At 38.8% G+C, this 20,229-nt stretch overlaps 1 protein-coding gene across 3 annotated transcripts in view; it reads left to right on the plus strand.

Moving 5' to 3' along the window:
• Positions 1 to 20,229, plus strand: part of LOC131079140 (uncharacterized) — a 182,647-nt gene that overhangs the window by 9,209 nt on the left and 153,209 nt on the right. For all 3 annotated transcript variants that reach the window (XM_059213037.1, XM_059213036.1, XM_058017033.2), the window contains 2 exons: positions 14,576 to 14,690; positions 20,019 to 20,130. In XM_059213037.1, the coding sequence (XP_059069020.1) occupies positions 14,576 to 14,690; positions 20,019 to 20,130 (227 nt within the window). The remainder of the gene's footprint in view (positions 1 to 14,575; positions 14,691 to 20,018; positions 20,131 to 20,229) is intronic.

Here is a 20,229-nt window from a genome sequence, read left to right on the forward strand (position 1 = left end):
AGGAGGAAAACGCACAACTCATCCCAGTGATTTAAAAGATCACTAATTCTTCAGAGAAGGTTGATCCTTTAACTTCCTCTACTTCTGAAGAGTCCATCAAACGAGTTGAGAAAGCTGCTCAAAAGGCCAAAGCTATTGATTCTTGGGTTGGTCAACTAGCGGGTCGAAGTACTCAAGTGGTGAAGAAGGCCTTATTGGTCAATTGCAAGGTGCATCAATACAATTTCATCTTGTCAGGAATGAAGTAACTTGTTGTACAAGAAAATTATTGCTGTAATTTGAATTTTAATGCTTGATTTCTGCAAATTATAACTTCAAAGTCCCCTCAACTGCAGTAATAAAGGTGAGATGGCTAAATTTGAAACCTTGCCTATTAAACTTGTTGGACGACATAAGAAATAAGAGATGGATGAATGACTTCCTTATGTCCTAGACCATATCAAAAATAGTGAATTAATTAGGAAACTTGTTGTTGGAAGAAAATAATTTCTCCCAATCTACGTTTGTAGTAGTTGCAATTGAACTGCAAGATCTATTAAACACTAATGCAGGGTTGTCGGTTCGTACAAGGAAAACCTTCAAACACACCATGCCATGAAAACTATGCCCCATTATACCCCAAGCTGAGACATACCAAGATATAGGATAATCAAGGTAGCCATGAGCAAGTATACCATCAACCATCAGCCAAAGATCACCGTACCTAACAACAGAGAAGCTATCCCTTCCACATCATATGTTAATCCAACCTTTCTTTCCAGCTCAATCACCCCTATACCAAAGCAAGAGAAGTTGAAAATGAAAATGGCTAAGGAAGGTCCCGAGGAATATAATCTTAGCCAACTCTTTTGTGTTGGGCAGTTACTCACCATTAGTGCAAACAAATGCATCTAGCTCAACAGAATCAACATGAACCATAGAGAAAGAATCCACATCGGTGTCTATTGGAGACATAAGAACATCTAAAGACAATTGGGGAATGGTCATGTGAGGAGAATTTGAGTCCATAGTAGGAGGGGATCCTGCTGTATTCTCCTCATGTGTTTCATCCTCAGGTTCAATGACGTGAATCTGTACTTGAGGCTTCTCTTTTCCCTTCAATGACACCTCTTGTGGAGGAATAACCAAAGCCTTACTCACTCTTAGCTTGATCTTGGTGCTTGAGGAAGAAGCACCCTCTTTGGATTTGACCCTAACTTCAGACTTACGTCCAACTGGTCCTACTGAATCACTTCTGGCCCTGTTGTGACCTTTTTCACACATCGCCCCATTGCAAATGGGGCCCCTCTCTTTTCCTGCTTTCTAGGGTTTTTGTTAGTGGCCCGTGGCCTTCTGCTTCAGTTTTGTCAAGCCTTGCTCAGTTTTGAACAATTCGAGTCCCAGAGATTGAAAGTTAGTTTTTGCAAACCAAGTGATTCTAGAGTCAGGACATCGTCAAAGTGCCTAGAAAGGCCAAAGGACGAAGATCGCAATTGATTTGGACGAATTTGAGCAACTTTCAATTTTTAGAAAGCCTGCTTTTTTGCTTTTTCCTATTTTTTAGGAAGTTTTGTTTTTGGCATTTTTAGCCCAATCCCCGGTATGGCTATTTTTAGAAAGTTTTCCCTATTTTTTTAGGGATGTCTGCTTTTTGCTTTTTTGGAATGGGGATCTAGGGTTTGCACTGATACCATTGACCTGCTTCGACTGAGATCCAAAATTTCCAAGTTTTGATGTAAAAAGCCAGTTTCCTACATTTTAGGGGTCATGATGCTTCAGATGGTTTGCCTGAGTATGGATTTCAAATTTCAAGTTAATCTGGTTAAATTTGGATAAATTGTGAAATTTTGAAATTTTCCAAATTTTTTTTTTCTAAGTTTGGCTAATGGATGATGTTGAGTGTTATGGCAGGTAATAGAAACTCCGCCCAAGATACCAGCAATGGGGAGGTCTCAAAAGTCCGCCATGATGGAATGGAGAGGTCATAAAACTCCGCCATGATGGGGTGAAGGCATCAGAAGTCCGCCTTGAAGAGGGAGTATGAAGGTCCGCCATATATTGGAGGGAACAGCAAAGTCCGCCATGCTTGGTGGAGGCTTCAAAACTCCGCTCTATGCCTTGAGGAGGTCTTCTAAAACTCCGCCCTATGCCTTGCTTGAGGTAGCACCAAAGTCCGCCCTCCTTGATAGACCAAAAGTCTGCCCAAGGAAGACCTTCAAAAGTCCGCCCTCAAGGAGACCCTTCAAAACTTCGCCATGCCTAAAGAAGCCTTCAAAGTCCGCCATGTTGGAGAGGGAGTATGATGGTCTGCCATATATTGGAGGGAACATCAAAGTCCGCCATGCTTGGTGGAGGCTTCAAAACTCCGCCCTATGCCTTGAGGAGGTCTTCTAAAACTCCGCCCTATGCCTTGCTTGAGGTAGCACCAAAGTCCGCCCTCCTTGATAGACCAAAAGTCCGCCCAAGGAAGACCTTCAAAAGTCCGCCCTAGGAGATACATCCAAAGTCCGCCATACCTTGTGGAGTGGAAAAAGTCTGCCATGCCTTGAGAAGGTAGTAAAAACTCTGCTCCCTTGGTGGAAAGGCCTCAAAAGTCCGCCCAAGATGTGAGGATGGAGGGATGTTCAAAGTCCGCCCTCATGAGAAGTGAAGAAAGTCCGCCCTAGAAGACCTTCCAAAAGTCCGCCCTTGGTGATGCATTTAAACTCCGCCTAGCCAAGGTGTGAAGATAGCCATGTCATCAAAAGTCCGCCCTCAAGGAGACCTTTCAAAACTCCGCCATGCCTAAAGAAGCCTTCAAAGTCCGCCATGTTGGAGAGGTGTCTAAAGTCCGCCATGTAGAGGGAAATCTAAAGTTCGCCATGTGTTGAGGTCACTCCAATGTTCCCCCTAGGAGATGCATCAAAAGTCCGCCCAAGGTGCTAATCATGTTGAAGACCTTCAAAACTCCGCCCTATGCCTTAAAAGGGTAATGAAAAGTCCGCCCAAACTTGATAGAGAAGATGGTAAAGTTCTAAAAGTCCACCATGCATGGTGAGAAGGAGAAAGGCCGCCCATGAAGAGAGCCTCCAAAAGTCCACCCAAGTATGAAATTGAAGGCAAGCAAACATGAAATTGAACACTAAAAACTCCGCCCTACTCTTGGAAGTCAAACAAAGTCAACAAGAAGCCAAGTGATGTCATCAAATCTTCCCAAAAATCGAACTCCTAATCAAATTAGAAAGTTGGAAAAAGAGATTTTCAAAGATCATCGAGTTGAAAAGTCAAAATGGAAACTCAAAATTATAATTGGAAAGAAGATATTTTCAAATCCTTTTTCAGACTGAGTTCCAAATTAGAAACTTTTTGGAAAATGCTAAATGGTAAGCCTAGTTCGAATTTATGGACTAAAAACAATTTAGAAACTTGCACAAGTAAAGGATTTTCGAACTAAAGAAGATGACAACACTTTCCCAAGATTTGAGTTAGATTTAGAAACATGAGTTGGATGATTGTGTGTGTTTCTAATTAAGAATTCAACTTCATTACAAATGCATCATTTGTAACTTCATTCTTACACCAAGAAGTTCGAAATTCTTTAGCTAAGGAGAGCATAAAGAAGTGTTTACAGATTGGAGTTCATCTGGAGAAAATTTCGATATTGCTTGCAGTTGGACAAGCTTCTTGACAAAGGATTCACAGATTTTTGAGTGAAGCTAGTTGGTATAAGGAAGAATTGTTCATTCTTTCTGAGTTTTCTGAGAAACTTCCAGCCTTATTTCAATCTATTCGAAGGTGAAGTTGAATTTATGATGCAGATTTGTGCATTTTCTGAGTTTTTCAGAGTCATTGAAAATGATTTTAGTGAATTTATTCGAATTCTTAGTGAAGGAAAATCATTTTATTGACTAAGTAAAAGAGAGTTTTTGAAGTTATAACATTTGGTGTTGGATTGTGATCAAAGTGTCATCCTTAGGATTGAAGAATTTATATACGAAAATCCATTTTTTTGGCTAAGTATGAAAATGAAATCAAATCTTCAAACACTTAGCCATTCGCAGTCCCTATTTTCTTCAATTCACGAATTAATTTCTAACTTAAGTCTCATTGTCTAATTGCAGATTCTAGGCACTATGAAATTTCAAGTGGACAAAGACACTCCTCCTGAGTCAAGGATGACTTCAAAGTGGAAGAATGTAGAAGAATGTAAGTGACACTAACCTCGGGCACATCAATCTGAGGGAATTCAAGAAGTGAATGTTTGGTTTGGACAACCTCGTGCCTACCACAACCGCACGAAAGATGATGAAGAGTGGCATCGTGCATGCTGTTGGTTTTCTCCCCACCATGCAATGTACCGAATTAGTAGCTGAATGTGCTAGGCATTACAACCCCGCCAGTAGAGATATTGTTGCATCCGATGGGAGAATATTGGCGAACATCAGTGATGAGACCATCAGAGAAGCCTTCAGAATCCCAGAGTATCATAACACTGTGTACGTGACCAAGGATGAAGCTGATTGCACATATCAGGATCACTTGGAGGAATATGACACCATTGTCAATCATTCCTGGCTAGATGAGCCAAGGAAAGGTGCCTCCAAACTTCAGAGGAAGAGCTTGGTGAGAGCATACTTCAAGGAAGATATCGGAGATATGATCGTTTTGCTGAACAGGATAATGGGGAATCCTCAAGGTGCTCTGTTCGAGCTCTGGATGTATTATTTTATTAATGAAATAATGAATGGAGTGAAGATGATAGACTGGGCTCGGATGATAAGTGACAACCTGGATAGCCAGCTAAAGAACCTGGAAGCAAATAGGACCTTCTTCATGAGTTCGTACCTGTTTTATTCCCTGGCTAGAACCTACAAATATAGAGGTCTCACTTGCAGAGGGAAGTGGGAAACAAGGAAAACTAGTTTCCAGTCTATGATTGTTATCCCCAGCTCCACATGGAAGAAAAGTTCCATTTTAAAAGGGTGAATGATACATTTCTCATGTACATCACACGGACGTTGCAAGGTGGATTGCATCAGAGACTGTCTCAAGAGTCTATGGACTTCAATGGTAGATTTGGATATTGGTATATCCAATACTCGAAGTTCACTTACCTTAGAATTTAGGGGTTTACTGGGTCTCCCTATAAGCTTCCAGCTTACCCTACCAACCGAGTTGTGTTACTCGAGGTTGTGAGGCAATTGGAGGGGTATATGGCAATTCAAAGAGATAAGCAAAAGAAGGTGAGAACCTCCTCTCTCACGATTGGGAATGGACTGGAAACATGTCTGTCATCACAAGCTACTGTCATTGCTGAGAAGGAATTGGCTTGGTATCCCTTTTATCAGTACAAGGCGAGAAAGAATTTTGATCCGTTCCACAAAATAAAAAGGGTCGAAGGGATGACATTTGAGCATAGAGCCGATTTAGAAGATTATTGGGCTAACGCTACCAATAGTTTCGAAATCAGGAAGAGATTTTGGTTGAGGATTCCCTTGAGCCTGGTAAGAGCGACGAAGGTGTTTAGAGTTGCTGACCAAGTAGAGGACATCCTTGAGCTTCAACTTCCGGGCTTCGAAAAGATGAAGAATGAATCACTAGCCTTGATAGATTGGGTAGAGGGAGAGAAATCAAATCTGACAGACCTCATGAGGTCGATGGTCGAGTATTTTAAGTGGCGGACATCTGAAAGGACAAAACAATTGAAGTCTAAAGGTGTGGCCTTGACCTATGACTTGATGGGAGTAGATGACTCTTTGTCCTCCAATCCTTGTATCTCTGCAAGCAATGCTCGGAATCTAGAGAGTGTTGGGTCCCAAAAGAGGAAGGAGTTAGTTGGAAGCTATGGAAAGGCCATATGAAAGAAGATTGTAGGGGAGAGACGGGAATCCAGCAAAGGTCATTCCATCCTGAGTGCCGCATTTGCCGTACCTAATCAGAATGTCGTTGAGGAGCAGGAGATGGACATATGTATGGTTAATAATGAAGTGAGAGTGCCTTCTCCTTCGATCGAGGAAATAATGAAAGCAGTCGTCCAAAGTACGGACATAGAGCAAATGGAAACACCTGCATTTCCAGTAGTCTTCTTGGATGGTATAGCTATTGATCTAGGAAGGATAGATGATGGGTTTGATCAGAATACCGTAGAGCAATCAACTATCCTCGATTGGCTAAAGGAAAGGATAAGGGCTAAGGTCCCTAAGGAATCCTGTTCTGAAGAGATCACAACAACATTTCTGGAGAAGGTGAATGAGCCAGTCATAGCCAAACCGCCCAAGCCAGCCAAAAAGTTCTCATTGATTTAGAGACAGTGCGGGATTTAGGACAGTTGAAATAGCTGTGCCGAAGGAAGGGAAAACTTGGGACAATGTTGCTCCAGAGGACTATAAGATCACCGCTATAGAGCTGGGTAAGCCCACCCAAGACCAAGAGGTCCAGTACTTTGATGACTCTTGTAACGCCCTTAAGGCAAGTTTAGCTCAGGAGAGAGAAAAGAGAAAGAAGGTTGAGGAAGAAAACCAGCAATGGAGGAAGTATGTTCTCCATCTTACCAGGCCACTTAACCATGAGATCCTGGTCACCCCTCCACAGCCTCTTTAGCAGGAATCGATGAAGGATTACGAGGATATGAAGGGCACATTCACACAGGGCAAGGAGTGGATTTCAGATGCTTCAGCACGTGCTAATATACTGGTGGAAAATTTAGTGTCAGCACATGAGTCAACCTCTTTGTTGGTCAGCGTATCCAGGACCTAGCTGCCAATTGGGAAGACGTGGAGGAAATTCAAGATGAAATACTTCCGCATCTGAAGGTTATCCGAGGCTTGTCGAAGAGAAGTTTGGTGGATACAGGTGTCATACAGGCTGGGGATAGTTATGACTTCAACACCTGGTATTATGCCTTGGTCACTCGGATTGAAGTTTTGAAGAAATCCGAGACTAAGTGCTTTGAGACAAAGGAGAGTGTCAAGGAGATCTTGAGCAAGGTGTTTCATGTAGCATCAGAGATCTGGAAGAAAGAGAGTATAAGGGAGAAGCACTTGCAGGCAGAGAACTCGAGAGCCAGGATTCAGTCAAGCTTCTTCAAGGACTCAGGGATGCTTGACAAGGGCAATCTTTCGAGGATTGCAAATTTCCTCTTCATCGATGAGAACTTTCTTGCCCAAGCAGTTGAGTGGGAGAGCATCCTCGCCACATGTACCAATGATGTGGACATCATCGACTTCCAGATTAACAACTTTCCAAATGTCACCATGGAGGAGGTCAGGCTTATCGTGTCCAGGTACATCGAATCTGCGAAAGAGGAAACTGGACGCTCACCTCAGTGAGATTAGTAGCCGTGCCACATGTCACTTTCTTATTCATTCAAGCTAATAGTGCTTTGGGAAACCCTAATTAGGGTATGTAGCTTTCAATCTGGGCCCTTGATCACTGTTTGATCTCGACCGTTCATTTATTTTTGAAAAATTATATAAGGCTACCTCCTCTCATTTGGAGAGTGTGAGGTTTTTGACATATTGTTGCGTAAGGTCATTTCCAAATTATATATTGCATGTGCGCTTTCTCTTAAGGCTTTGTAATCCCTATTTTTTGAATGATTTGCATGGTTTCAATTTCCTCAACACTTAGTTAAAGTTAATCTAGATTTGCTTTCATTGTTGTTAATTTGAATGAAGGATTTGATAAGTGTTAATTGATGGTGTGTCTCCGCTCATACTTTTGGTGAATGGATGATTTCCATTTTACCATGCAAAGTTAGTCTGAGCCCATCCTCTGTGCATCCCAACATCTTAATCATAAGCAGAATCCATTGAAGATTGCACCGGCTTTGTGTAGTTGTCCCTAGTGTGGCGAAGCAAAGTTTGGTTTCCCGAGAGCACCCAATTGATACTGTCTCCGAAGTTCGTAGGATTAGATTAGCCTTCTCAAACCCTATCCCTTTTTTCCTTTTTTTTGAAAGTCTAAATCCCAAAAAATCTAAAAAAGAGAGCCTAAAATTGCTAAATCTATCTAAGTCCAGCAGTTCAAAAGATACTTGTTAACGTAAGTCCTCCTTGAGATTTTCAGCATACACTACCCAAGAAGCTATTTCATTAAAGTCGCTTGTTCACACATAAAGACCTTGGAATCAGTAGTGATTTTTCAGGAGAGGATAGAATGCCTTTGGGTATCCTATTCTAATGTTTGGTAGATGATAAAACAGACACCAACACGCCCCAACCTTGATCTTAATGGTTTTGACATTATTGTTTTTCAGCCAAGCATTGGTGTTGGCTGTGATGGGTTGAAATCTATCAAAGATTGAAGTACATTCTTTTTGTGATCATTGGACAGTTGATAGAGGAGCTTCAACAACGCTTTGTTTTGTATATTCTGGGTCAAGAGTTTTTTTGTCATCTACCATGCCTTTTAGAATCTTGGTCAGATCTAGATCTATAATTTGTTCCAAAGTGAGCTTGTTGTAATCCATCCTTCTGATATCTTCTTCTGAACGAAGATCAACCCATATATCCTCAAGGCGATGAACGTGAGTGAAGGCTCTCTTGATTTTATCCTTCATTCCCTGATAATCAAAATCATTCCTTGCCTTGAACTTCTTCAACTTGACTTCTTGAAGTTTTGTCTCCATTGCTTTGGCTCTTGCTGAAGTTGTCAAGGAATATCGGCCAATTTGCAATGAATTGTGAGAGGATATGTTGATGCCTAACTTATGGTTAGCTAACTGGACTGCATGAACTGTCATCAGTTGCCTAGCCAACTCCATTAGGATGATCTTATCGGTAGGATATCTGGAAGCATATATGGCTGATTTTCAAAACATCCAACTCTCATGTAAGTGAAAGTTGGAAACTAAAGAAACAAGCATCCATACTCATTCACCTTCTTCCAGGCTGCCTCAGACACTCTTTTGTTCTTAAGAGTTTTTATCAAACAAGCACATGAAGTGACCAAAGAAAGCATCCTGCACCCTCCTGTAGTGAATCCTATTGGGTCTCAAAGTGAGTTACTCGTAATATTTCCATATCGGTACCAACAACCTATCACCTTTGGTAGAAAGACCGAGAAATTGTCTAAGTGACACTGCTATGTACACTAGGTAGGAATTCATGTAGAAGGTGAGGGTAGCTGAAACTTGTGACAGCTGCTCACACAGGTTATCACTAATGACTTCACCCCAGAAGATATGAGACTGCCCTTTCCTCATGACTACAATGTATTTATACATCCAAATCTCAAATACATTGGATTGTTTGAACCCCATTATCCTGCTCAGAAGTGTGATCATATCACTAACTTCCTCAATGAAATCAGACCGATATAATTTGGGCCATCTAGAGAAATAGGTTCTGGGAGTCTTGAGCCATTTTGAGTTGATATGTTTTATGCAATCTGATCTCTTTTGGTTGTAGTGATCCGGGGCACTCTTCATGGAAATATTTGCATATATTGGAGCAACAGGAACCTTGAAGATCTTATTGATGGTTTCTGCATCCAACCTGATGATAGTATCACCATTGTCATCTTTGATTGTCCTAGATCCACTGTCAAAATGATCAGCATAGGTAAGAACAAATTCTGGCTCCAAGGCTGCTGCTAGGAAAGTAGAAACCAAGTGGATATGACTATTTAGGAGCAACTGCATGCCGTGGCTTGGTGATCCTTCCGCTCTTTCAAGAAACTCAGACATATCAACATGTCCGATCTTTGTGTCCTTAATCTCATCAACAGGAGAGATCACTTGAGAAGGTGCAATTTCATTTTGATATTTCTCATACTTGTATTTCATCTTCTTGTTGGAAGGAGATGTTGGCTCTTCTATCATTGCACAAGAATCTGCAACACTACGATGAAAACTCCAAAGAGTCAGGATGTCTTCGCAGGCTATTGGAGATGCCATGATACCAAAACTTGGAAAGAATAAAGTCCAACCTTAGACTTATCATGATATTTATCATGAAAAAGGTGAAAAAGAATGGACAAGATTGGAAGATCAATAATGACAATGACAAGGGTAGCATTTCGGATCTCAAGGGATGGACTGCAAGTAAATGATAGCGGGCTTAGAATACGCGATTTGGAAGAAATAGTGAAACTTCACTTGCAATCAGGTCTTGGAGATCTGAATCCAAGTATGCAAACTAGGAAAAGACTATTTGCGATTCAATTTCAGGGTGTGGCTACCAATGAATGTGTGATTGCAAGCTAATGGCAACGAATAAAGAACTTGTAATCGGGTCCTAGAGGCCCGATTACAAGTATGCAAGGAATGATGGGAAAAAATGTGGACTTGCAGTCAGGTTTTAGAACCTCGAATGCAAGGATGTAAGTCATTTTGTTTTTTGCATGACTGCAATCGAGTCTTTAGGACCGAGTGCAAGTATTATACTTGCAATTAGGAAAGCTGTGGTGATGAAAAGAAGACTTGTAATCAGGTCTCTAAAACCCAATTTCAAGTATTCATAAGAGTACATTACTTGTGCTCTTGTGCAAGCTTGCATTAAGACTTTAGACCCAATTACAAGTGGATATTTGCTATTTGGAAAAAACAGTGAAAGCATAATGACTTGCAATCGGGTAATAGAAACCTAATTACAAGCATGCAAAGGATTAGTAACCAAATGACCTCCTATTCACAATTGATGAAGGGAAGAACATATGAAAAATTTGGTTAAGAAAAACCCCAATTCACTATGTAATTCAAACACACAGAGGAATGATGCAAGGATATGAAGCAAAAACAAACAAAACGAATACCGAAAGGAGAGAAAGCGAACGAAAGAAAGAGCCATACCTGAAAACAGGAAAAAGAAAGCTTGAAAATTTCACCCAAAAGAGAAATGCAACTTCAAATGGAGCAAAATGGAGTTCAAAATCTCTCTCAAGGATTTATATTCAATTGAAGAACACTCCTATTATACCCCAATCACAACATAAATGCAATAAAATCGAAACCCTTCTATATCATGAGATGCAAGGAAAGATGGATCGGGTTTCAAAAAGCTTTATGCTTGGGTGAAAATCATCTGCTTTGGAAAACACATGATATACTTGTAATCGGGTTTCAAACACCCGATTACAAGTGAATGAAAGCGTTTTAAAAACTTGGACAAAAAATAATAAAAGAAGACTTGTAATCAGGTCCTTAAGGCCCGATTACAGGTAAAAGACTACCTTACTTGTAATCGGGCCTTAGAGACTCGATTGCAAGTAAGATGAAAACGCTTGCAAAACAATTAAAAAGTCCCCTTTTACTTGCAATTTGGTTTCCAAGACCCAAATTTGCATAAAAATGATGCAGTCAAGGTAGGGAGATCCAATGAAGGACATCCCCGCTTTGCAGCCTAAACACAAACACCATACAAGATATATCGGTAACCAATAACACAACACAGATAAAGCAGAAAGAGCAACCGGTAACACCACAAAATACATAACCAGTAAACAGTATGAACAATTCTTATAACAATTTGAAGAATTACATATGCCACTTGCATAGCCTAGGATTACAAACAATGCTTACAACTTAGATCTACGATCCGCAGATCATCCTCTCAACAAATCATCAACGGTAACAACTTCCATTGTTCTGCACTGATTCGGACCTCAGCCCTACCGGCTTCAGTCCTACAGGACCAGAATCCAACCGGTATCTACATCTTCGCTCGATCTCTAATCTCTGTCCTCTATCTTCCGTCTTCTGTCCTGAAATGAATCATTGAACTTGCAAATAATAATAACTCGATCAAGTCGGCCTAAGACCAATTGGTTCATAATGAAACGTGTAAACAATAACATGTCGGCTCAAATTACTAAGAACATCTCCAAAGTGCATAAAACATTGCACGGTTCTCCGGGAACATCGGACAAGGCATAAGAAACATAATTCGACGATCCGCAAGTCACGGATTTATCACCTTTGATTTTATTTCTTGAGTCTTTTGATTTCATCTATGGCAAGAATAAGTTCTTTCTCTAGATCTACTATGAGTGTCTCAACAGAATTTCTTCTCTATCACTTTTAGAGAAGCTTTTGTCACTTTCCTTAGACAAATAACTGCTTTTTTGAACATATAGGCTCTTCTTATATCTTTAGGACTTCTTCTTTTTCTCATGCTTCCCTTGAGTGTGCATGTTCTTGTTATATTGATGCTTCTTTCCTTTTCCCTTACTATATTTTCTTCCTCTTTCCTGCTATCACTTCCAACTTGTGGACATTTGGCAGCATAGTGATCTATATTGCCACAATTAAAATATTTAAGAGTATACTTACCTTTGTGCTTGATAGATCCTTCTTGAATTTCTTTACGAAGTTAGCCTCTTCTTCATCACTTGAACTTTCACTTGATACATGTCCTTTGTTCTTCATCCTTCTTGATGCTTTGAAGGCGGCTTCTTGTTTTGATGTTGTTCCTTTCTCAGTCCTCATTTCGTATGCGGTGAGAATGCCATGCAGCTCATCCATCCTTAAGGTGTCTAGATCCTTCATTTCTTGGATGGCAGAAACTTTTGCATCAAATCTCATTTGAAGAGATCTCAAAACCTTTTGCACAATAACCTCATCCTCAATCTTTTCTCCAAGACCATGAATAGTATTTTTGATTTCATCCACGTGGAGAAAACAAGCAGCAACATTCTCTTCGTCTTTCATCTTTAAACTTTCAAATTGTCTCTTGTGGGTTTGGAGCTTTGCCTTTTTCACTGGTTCGTGTCCTTCATAAGTCCATTGAAGCTTATACCACATCTCTTTTGCCAATGTGCAATGCATGACTTTGACAAATTTGATTTAGTTAAAACCACTTAGAATTGCATTCATTGCTTTAGCATTGTTCTCACTTGCCCTCTGTCTGCCTTGATGTATTGGTGGAGTAGATGGAGCCACATAGCCATTCACAACTGATTGCCATATGTCAAATCCATGAGCTATCAAATAGGTTTGCATCCTTACACACCAAAATGCATAGAACAATGGGGCTTGGTTTGAGAAAAAACCTTCTTGACTTGCCATGTGTGTTCTTAAGATCTTTCCTTCAAGTGGTTAGGTTTTTTCAAAGAAACTCACTCTAATACGAATTGAACAAACACACACTTATATTGAGAGGGTGCAGGTGGGGGGGAATAAGTATAGGATCAACTTTTCAATTTATAACTTTAGCAAGCACAAATTAATAATGAAAAGCATCCACACAATTAAGATCTAACAATTAGAACACAAGATGTGCTCACGATTTACGTGGAAACCCTTACGGGAGAAAACTGTGGCAAAATATTGCTTATATTGAACCTTCTTACAATCTTCATAGGCACCAACCCACATGAGACACCAATCCCCTCCACTGAGCACCAACCTCTTTGAATGAAAGGCACCAATCTCCCAATCTCTTAGAATAGAAGACACCCACCTTTGAGATATAGTAAAACAACTTGTTTGTAACCTCTTCTTGGATCTGCCTTAAACCAACTTTAGAAATCTGCTCACTTTTACACAAAAATCTGCCTTAAAACTCTGCTCTCAAATGTCCACTGAGATCTGCAATATGATCTTCAATACATGCTCATAAATCTGCAATATCTTCACATGAATCTGCACTATGATCTTCAATAAAATTCGTTCACAAATCTAGCATGGTGCTCTCCAATGTTACTTTCACAAAATGAGATCAAATGAGTCTCATAAATCTGCTCAAATATTTCATACAAATCTGGTATAGTAGTCTCTTAATTCTGCTCTTCATACTGCCAGAAATATTCTTATGATTGCTTACATTTTGTCCACCAAAGGATCTCTATCTATACATCTCACATGCACCTCTCACCCAATGGTCATGCCTCCTCAAAGAGGTCGGCCAGCAGCAAATAAATTTTTTATTGTTTAAATTTCCTTTGCCCAAAGTGGGCACTCCATGCAAGGAGTCGGCAAAGACATTTTTTTAAAATTTAATTTAAGATGCACCTCATTAAGGGGTCGGCCACATAAAATATTAATTTGGATTGTTCCTTTTTGAACTTATATATGTTGGCCAGCAATGAGATTATCTTACATAAGGAAAGTTGGCCTCTATAACATCTCTGCTCCTTATTTGTTTATAACATTCTGCTCATTCAAACTCTATAGATCTGCTCTGATAAGACTCATAGGTCTGCTCAAATGAACCTCAAAACTCAGAACCAATTATATCACTGATTAGTCCTTTGACGTCAATGACAATAATTCAACAAATGAACCCTGAAATTAATATTATCTAATAAAACCTTTAATCACTAAGGGAGCATTAGAGTCACTAGCTTTTGAAATGAGACTTTAGCCAATAGAATGAGTAACTTTGCTCTTCATTTACCTGAAGTTAAAAGATATTATTCTAGTTTTGTAGTGTTATTACCATACATTTCTTATGCTAGAGGCACACTGTCCTAAATTTTTTTTTCGATCTTTCTTTGTAATTTTTTTTGTATCTTCCTATTTGATCTCATTATCTTTTATAGTCTTTATACATGCTTAATTCTCTGGTTGAAGAATTTTTTTTTGTATACCTATGAATTTTTTGCTCTTTTTTGTCTATAATTTTGATTGTACCCTTTAGATACATTATGCTCAAATTTGTTTTGAATCCGTTTTCAGGTGTTCAGGTTGTACTCGTGAGTGGGGACTTGACAAACCCCTCATACTTGAGGAAGTAAAGAACTTTTTTGATGATCATGATGTACATGACTTTACTTTCACTAGTGAAAAACTGGTAAAGCTTTTGCAATTTTAACATACCATGTTCTTTTACCTTATCTAAATCTCTAAAGAACATTGAAATTATGACATCTTTTTTATACAACATCTCTTCGATGATAAAGTGGGTAGTAGGATTGGGTGCTTTTACTTTTAACATGCCATTCTGATTCCATTCTGTATGTTTGGTTTGCCTCGATCTTTGGTGCATATAAAGTAAGATAATTTATTTGTAACAACTAACTTCTCCTATGCAATAGGTGCCATAAGTTAGTTATCATGAAACATCTCTTTATTTGTGGGATCATTCTCTAATTGGCCTGGTCTATAAAGTAAGGTAATTTATTTTTAACAACTAAGTTCTCTATGCAACATGCACCATAAATTAGTTATCATGAAACACCTGTTATTTGTGGGATCATTGTCTAATTGGCCTTGTTTATAGAGTAAGATAATTTATTTGTAACAACTAAGTTCTATGCAACGGGCACCATAAATTAGTTATCCTGAAAAACCTCATATTTGTGGGATCATTCTCTAATCGGCCTAGTCTATAAAGTAGGATAATTTATTTGTATCAACTAAGTTCTCGTATGCAACAGACACCATAAATTAGTTATCATGAAACACCTCTTATTTGTTGGATCATTCTCTAATTGGCCTGGTCTATAAAAGTAAGATAATTTATTTGTAACAACTAAGTTCTCCTAGCAACATGCACCATATATTAGTTATCATGAAATACCTCTTAGTTGCGGGATCATTCTCTAATCGGCCTGCTTAGCCTATAACACATTTAGAGGCACTTTGAGATGGGTACATCTTGGTTACTTGGAAAGGCCCTTGGATCCACAAACTATTACTAACAAAGCTTATGATAATGCAAAATGCAAATCAATGGGGATAACACATCTACCAATTGAAGTTGTGCCTGCCATGCGACAAGCCTTGCTACATGTCATTGATCTTGATCTTCCTTAAATATCCTCTTGGGCCACCCTTGGATGCATGCCATGTAAACCATTCCTTCCACTTTTCATCAATACATCAAATTTCCTCATGTCAATGTGGAAATAACCGTTCTCACTAATCCTCAACTTTTTCAATAATTGCAAACTATTGGAATGGCTTTAAAATCATCCTACATAGATTGAAATGACCTTGCAACCACATCCAACAATGTGCATTGTAAAACCCATATCAAAATCATTGACAAAGATTGTCTAGAATACAAGATCCAAGATACAATCTCATGGCAAGCCTAACATAGATTACAATAAAGAAAAAAATTCAATGTAGTATGAATCAACTACTTTCATTGAACATGGCTTCCATGTAGATGAAAAGATTGATTGTACAAATGATTCTTGGCTCTATGATAATGAAAAGATAGCGTCATGTTTCAAGAACGAGTATCATATAGCCAACAAAATATGTTAAAGCATGAAATATAAAGGAAAAGGCCTAGGAATTCATGAACAAGGAATCATTAAACTGTAATATCCCCTTCTTTGACATAGATGTTCAAGTTGAACCCCTTAGCCTATTTTACATTATTATTTTTTGGACAACTTTAGTTTTATGAATTATTTTATTTAAAAGATCACCATGTTCAAGTGACTTTTTAGGGACCCAAAGTGAATTAAAAATTAAAAGGGTCACTTTATGTAATTGAAAAAGAGAAGTTCTTGAACGTTTGCAGGTGGGATGAAAAAGGAGTTATAAAAGGGAAAATAACATTTTTGCAAGGTTGCACGGGTACGGGGGTACTTGGAGACTTTGGAGATTGGTGCTGGTACCAGTACAACTATTTTTTCAAAATAGAAGATGTGGGTACTTGGAGACGCCAATTTCTTTTAAATATAATTTAATAATTCATAGAAATTCTGAAAATATAATGACATTAAATATAATACAATAATTTAGTAATGGCTGTTGCAACGTCTTAAGAAATCCTTGTGACCTGCATTTGTTTTGAGCGTTGTTTTTTTACCGTTTGTACTGCATTTTGATTATTTTGTTGCCTGTGTTTTTTTTGGTTTGGCTTGGAGACGGTTGGAGACAGGCGGATATGTCAGTGAGAAGTCTCCTCTCTATGGAGACGTTTCCAACCAAGTTTCCGGTGCGGGATACGCGTCCGAGTCTCCAGTACGAGTACCCAAGGGCTGGGTATGAGTACCCATGCAACTATGCATTTTTGTAAAAGGAAAAAATAACATCTTGGCAATTTTCATATTTTCTCATTGTGAAGTTTGGACTGTGTGTTCAACTCAAAACACTAGGACAAAAATCCTAAGGGTAGATTGGCTTCAGAGATGAAAGATTTCTTCCTAGTCAATTGTGGTGTATCCAGATAGGGTTCATAACTGTGCTAAATGTTCAAAAGGCCTGTTTCTTGGTGCTGGAGATTTACAAGTACAAATATATGAAATTTTGCTAACAAAAATAAATTTGCAGGGATTCATGTTTTATATTGTGTGGGGCGATTGGCTTTAAATATCTAAGTGGAATAGCTGGATGCCATTAGTGAGGGTATTCTCCAAGTGTTGAATTGTGATGATCATCTTGAGAGTATGTAGACAATAGAACAATTTTCTCCAGCCATAGCTTGGGTAGGAAGAAACATTGAGTTTGAATGTATCTGTGGGGCCGTGGCAACATATGTGAAAGGGACATCCAATGTAAGGAAGTCAACTAGTCTACAAGGAGCCTCAAAGACTCATAAAAACCAAACTCCATCCTCTATAGAGCCAAGCAAAGGGGGTTGCACTAGGTTGGGGAGGTATTTGGTGAAGTGTTTGAGGTGATACAAGGTGGTTTTAATGCCTAGAATAGACCAGAACAGCTTATTTGACTTGCATCACCTTTGCATACCCGTTGCACTATCAAGTCAACATTAATTTGCCCTTGGACCTGCTGCCTGGTCAAGCTTCATTTCTCTAGCAAGTTATCTCAAGTGTTTGAGGTTAGAAATTGATGTTAATTCTATTTTTTGAGCTCAAATCTTTGTCATTGATAATTAACGTAATCTAAAGTTTATGGCAGAAATTATATGCTTTGGGCTATTACGTTTCCTTTTGGTATGTATATGTGTTAAAATTGGCATCAATCTTGTATAAAAAACATGTCAAACAGTTGTGCCACAGTCTTTAAATTGGCAAAGCATTAAAACAAACATTATAAAAATACAAAAGAACCGGTTAGGGTCTTTACACTCCCTTTGAGTTCGTGGCTCTCACAAGCTATTGGGTGCTTATTTTGCATTAAAGTAGCTCCAATTCCCTCTTCAGATACATCACATTCTAGTACAACGGCAAGAGAGAAATTAGGAGGCCAACACAGGGCATGAACTCACCACTTCTTTGAGTTTATGAAAAGTTTACTATGTTGAACTAGACCATGTGAAGGCTCCTTTCTTTGTTAAATTAGTCAAGGGTATTGCCAACTGAGAGAAACCTTTAACAAGTGTTCTATAGGAACTATAGAGGCCAAAGAATCCTTTTAGTTGTGTCAATGTTTTTGGGGAAGGCCAATTAAGATGGATCAAATCTTCTCTTGATCTACTTGTACCCCTTGAGCATTGATAACATGACTCAAGTACAACATTTCAGTAATCCCAAATTCGCACTTGGACTCTTTGGTAAATAATGCTTGTGCCTCTAGAATGCCCAAAACTTCACCAAGTGTCTCAAATGTTCCTCCCATGTTATCTTGTAAATTATTATGTCATCAAAGAAAACTAGAACAAAGTTCCTCAACTACTTATTAAACACTTGGTTCATAAATGGTTGGAAGGTGGTTGGTGCATTAGTCAAGCCAAATGGCATGACTAGAAACTTGTAGTGTTGATAATGACACTTGAAAGCTGGCTTATGATCTTTCACAAACTCTAATTTGATGAGACCCCAATCTAAGGTGTATTTTTTGAAAATAGATTGCATAACTCATTCATCAACTCGTCAATTTTGGGAATTGGGTATTGTTTTCTTATTGTCTTTTTGTATGTCAATGCACAATCTCATGGTTGCATCTTTTTCTTGACCAGGACTATTGATGAAGCAAATGGGCTAAAACTAGAAAATTAGAAATAATATGATCCATATCAAGAAGCTCCTCAAGGGCCTTCTCAATCTCTTCCTTTTGCCTTCTAGGATGGCAATAAGGAGTGGTAATCATAGATTTGCACCCTCTTCCAATCCTCTGACATGCTCAATCCCCCTATTAGGTGGCCCTCTAGAGGTATGTTAGTGAAAACTTTATTGGGCTCATCCAAAAGAGATTGAACATCTGCATGATATGAATTATTTCCCTTTGGAGAGTCTACAATGGTTACCAAGCATTGGCCTACCCATAAAGTGGTACTAATCTACAAGGAGAATGTTACATTAGTTATGGATTGAGGCTTTGTAGTTTCAGTCAACATAGTTGGAAGGGGAAAAAAGACAAATGATTTTACCCAAGCTACTATTGAGGAATCATGAATCAAACACTGAGGTCAAAATGAAAAGGAGGGTTTGTTCTTTGTGGAGTCATTTTCCTCGAGGGCTGTCTGATTTTTGTACTGTTCTTGTTAAATCAATCTTCTTCATCTTTGAGGAGACAAATTCCCTGAATTGTACTTGATGTATGCATTTTTATTGGCCTTCTCTTTTGGATGGTTTGCATCCTGTTTGACCTCCTCTTCCTCCTCATTTCTTCCATCTTTCCAGCTAGCACTTTCCTCTCTTTCATGCCTTCTTGATGGTGTAGTAAATGTGAGATGGTGATTTCATGCACAGATTGTGTCCTAGAAAATAACACACCCAAGGTGTAGATTAGAATATTACACAAAACACTGAGAATAAAGTATTGAGAATGGTATGGTTTTTTCCTCAATCATAACATGATGTACCATACCTGACCTATGATGGAGAATCCATGCCAGTAACCATGTCTTCAATCCACATATATGCAATGCTTAAGGAGAGGATATGATAGCTGGGAACACTGCACTTGCGTTGAGAAGAGCACACTTTGTAAAAGGTTAAAAAAGGTAAGTACATCAGTGTGACTTGAACATATGATTCATATTCAATTTCTAAGTACAATTTGGCATTCATAAAACTGTGACTTTTGGCATTGCTCACTCAAATTTCAATTGTTATAATGTTTTGACCAAGTTTTTAAAAGCAGATTTCTGCTGCTGTATTGGCTTTTCTTCTGGTGCATTGTTTTTTGTCTTGCTGCCACATGTAGATCTTGGTGCTATGTTAATCAAAGACAGTGATGCATATTGCAGAGTAAACATGTTTCCAGATTCTAATAGAATACTGCCAAACTTACTAGTTACATATTTTTTCTGTAGTGGGAGTGGAGATGTCGGGCAAAACTTGCAGTACGTGGCACATCAGAGACTCCACAAATTGGACTCTATGAAGAGGGTACACATAATGTTGTGGATATTCCTTCTTGCCGAGGTTTGTAATAATGGTTACTTAGGGAATTTTGTTTTGTTTATTTTATCACCATCTTTTATTTGTATGTATTTGAGTTCTAAGGAACTTGTATGACAAAAG

The sequence above is a fragment of the Cryptomeria japonica genome, chromosome 10, assembly GCF_030272615.1.
Source record: "Cryptomeria japonica chromosome 10, Sugi_1.0, whole genome shotgun sequence".
In the NCBI taxonomy this organism is placed as follows: domain Eukaryota; kingdom Viridiplantae; phylum Streptophyta; class Pinopsida; order Cupressales; family Cupressaceae; genus Cryptomeria; species Cryptomeria japonica.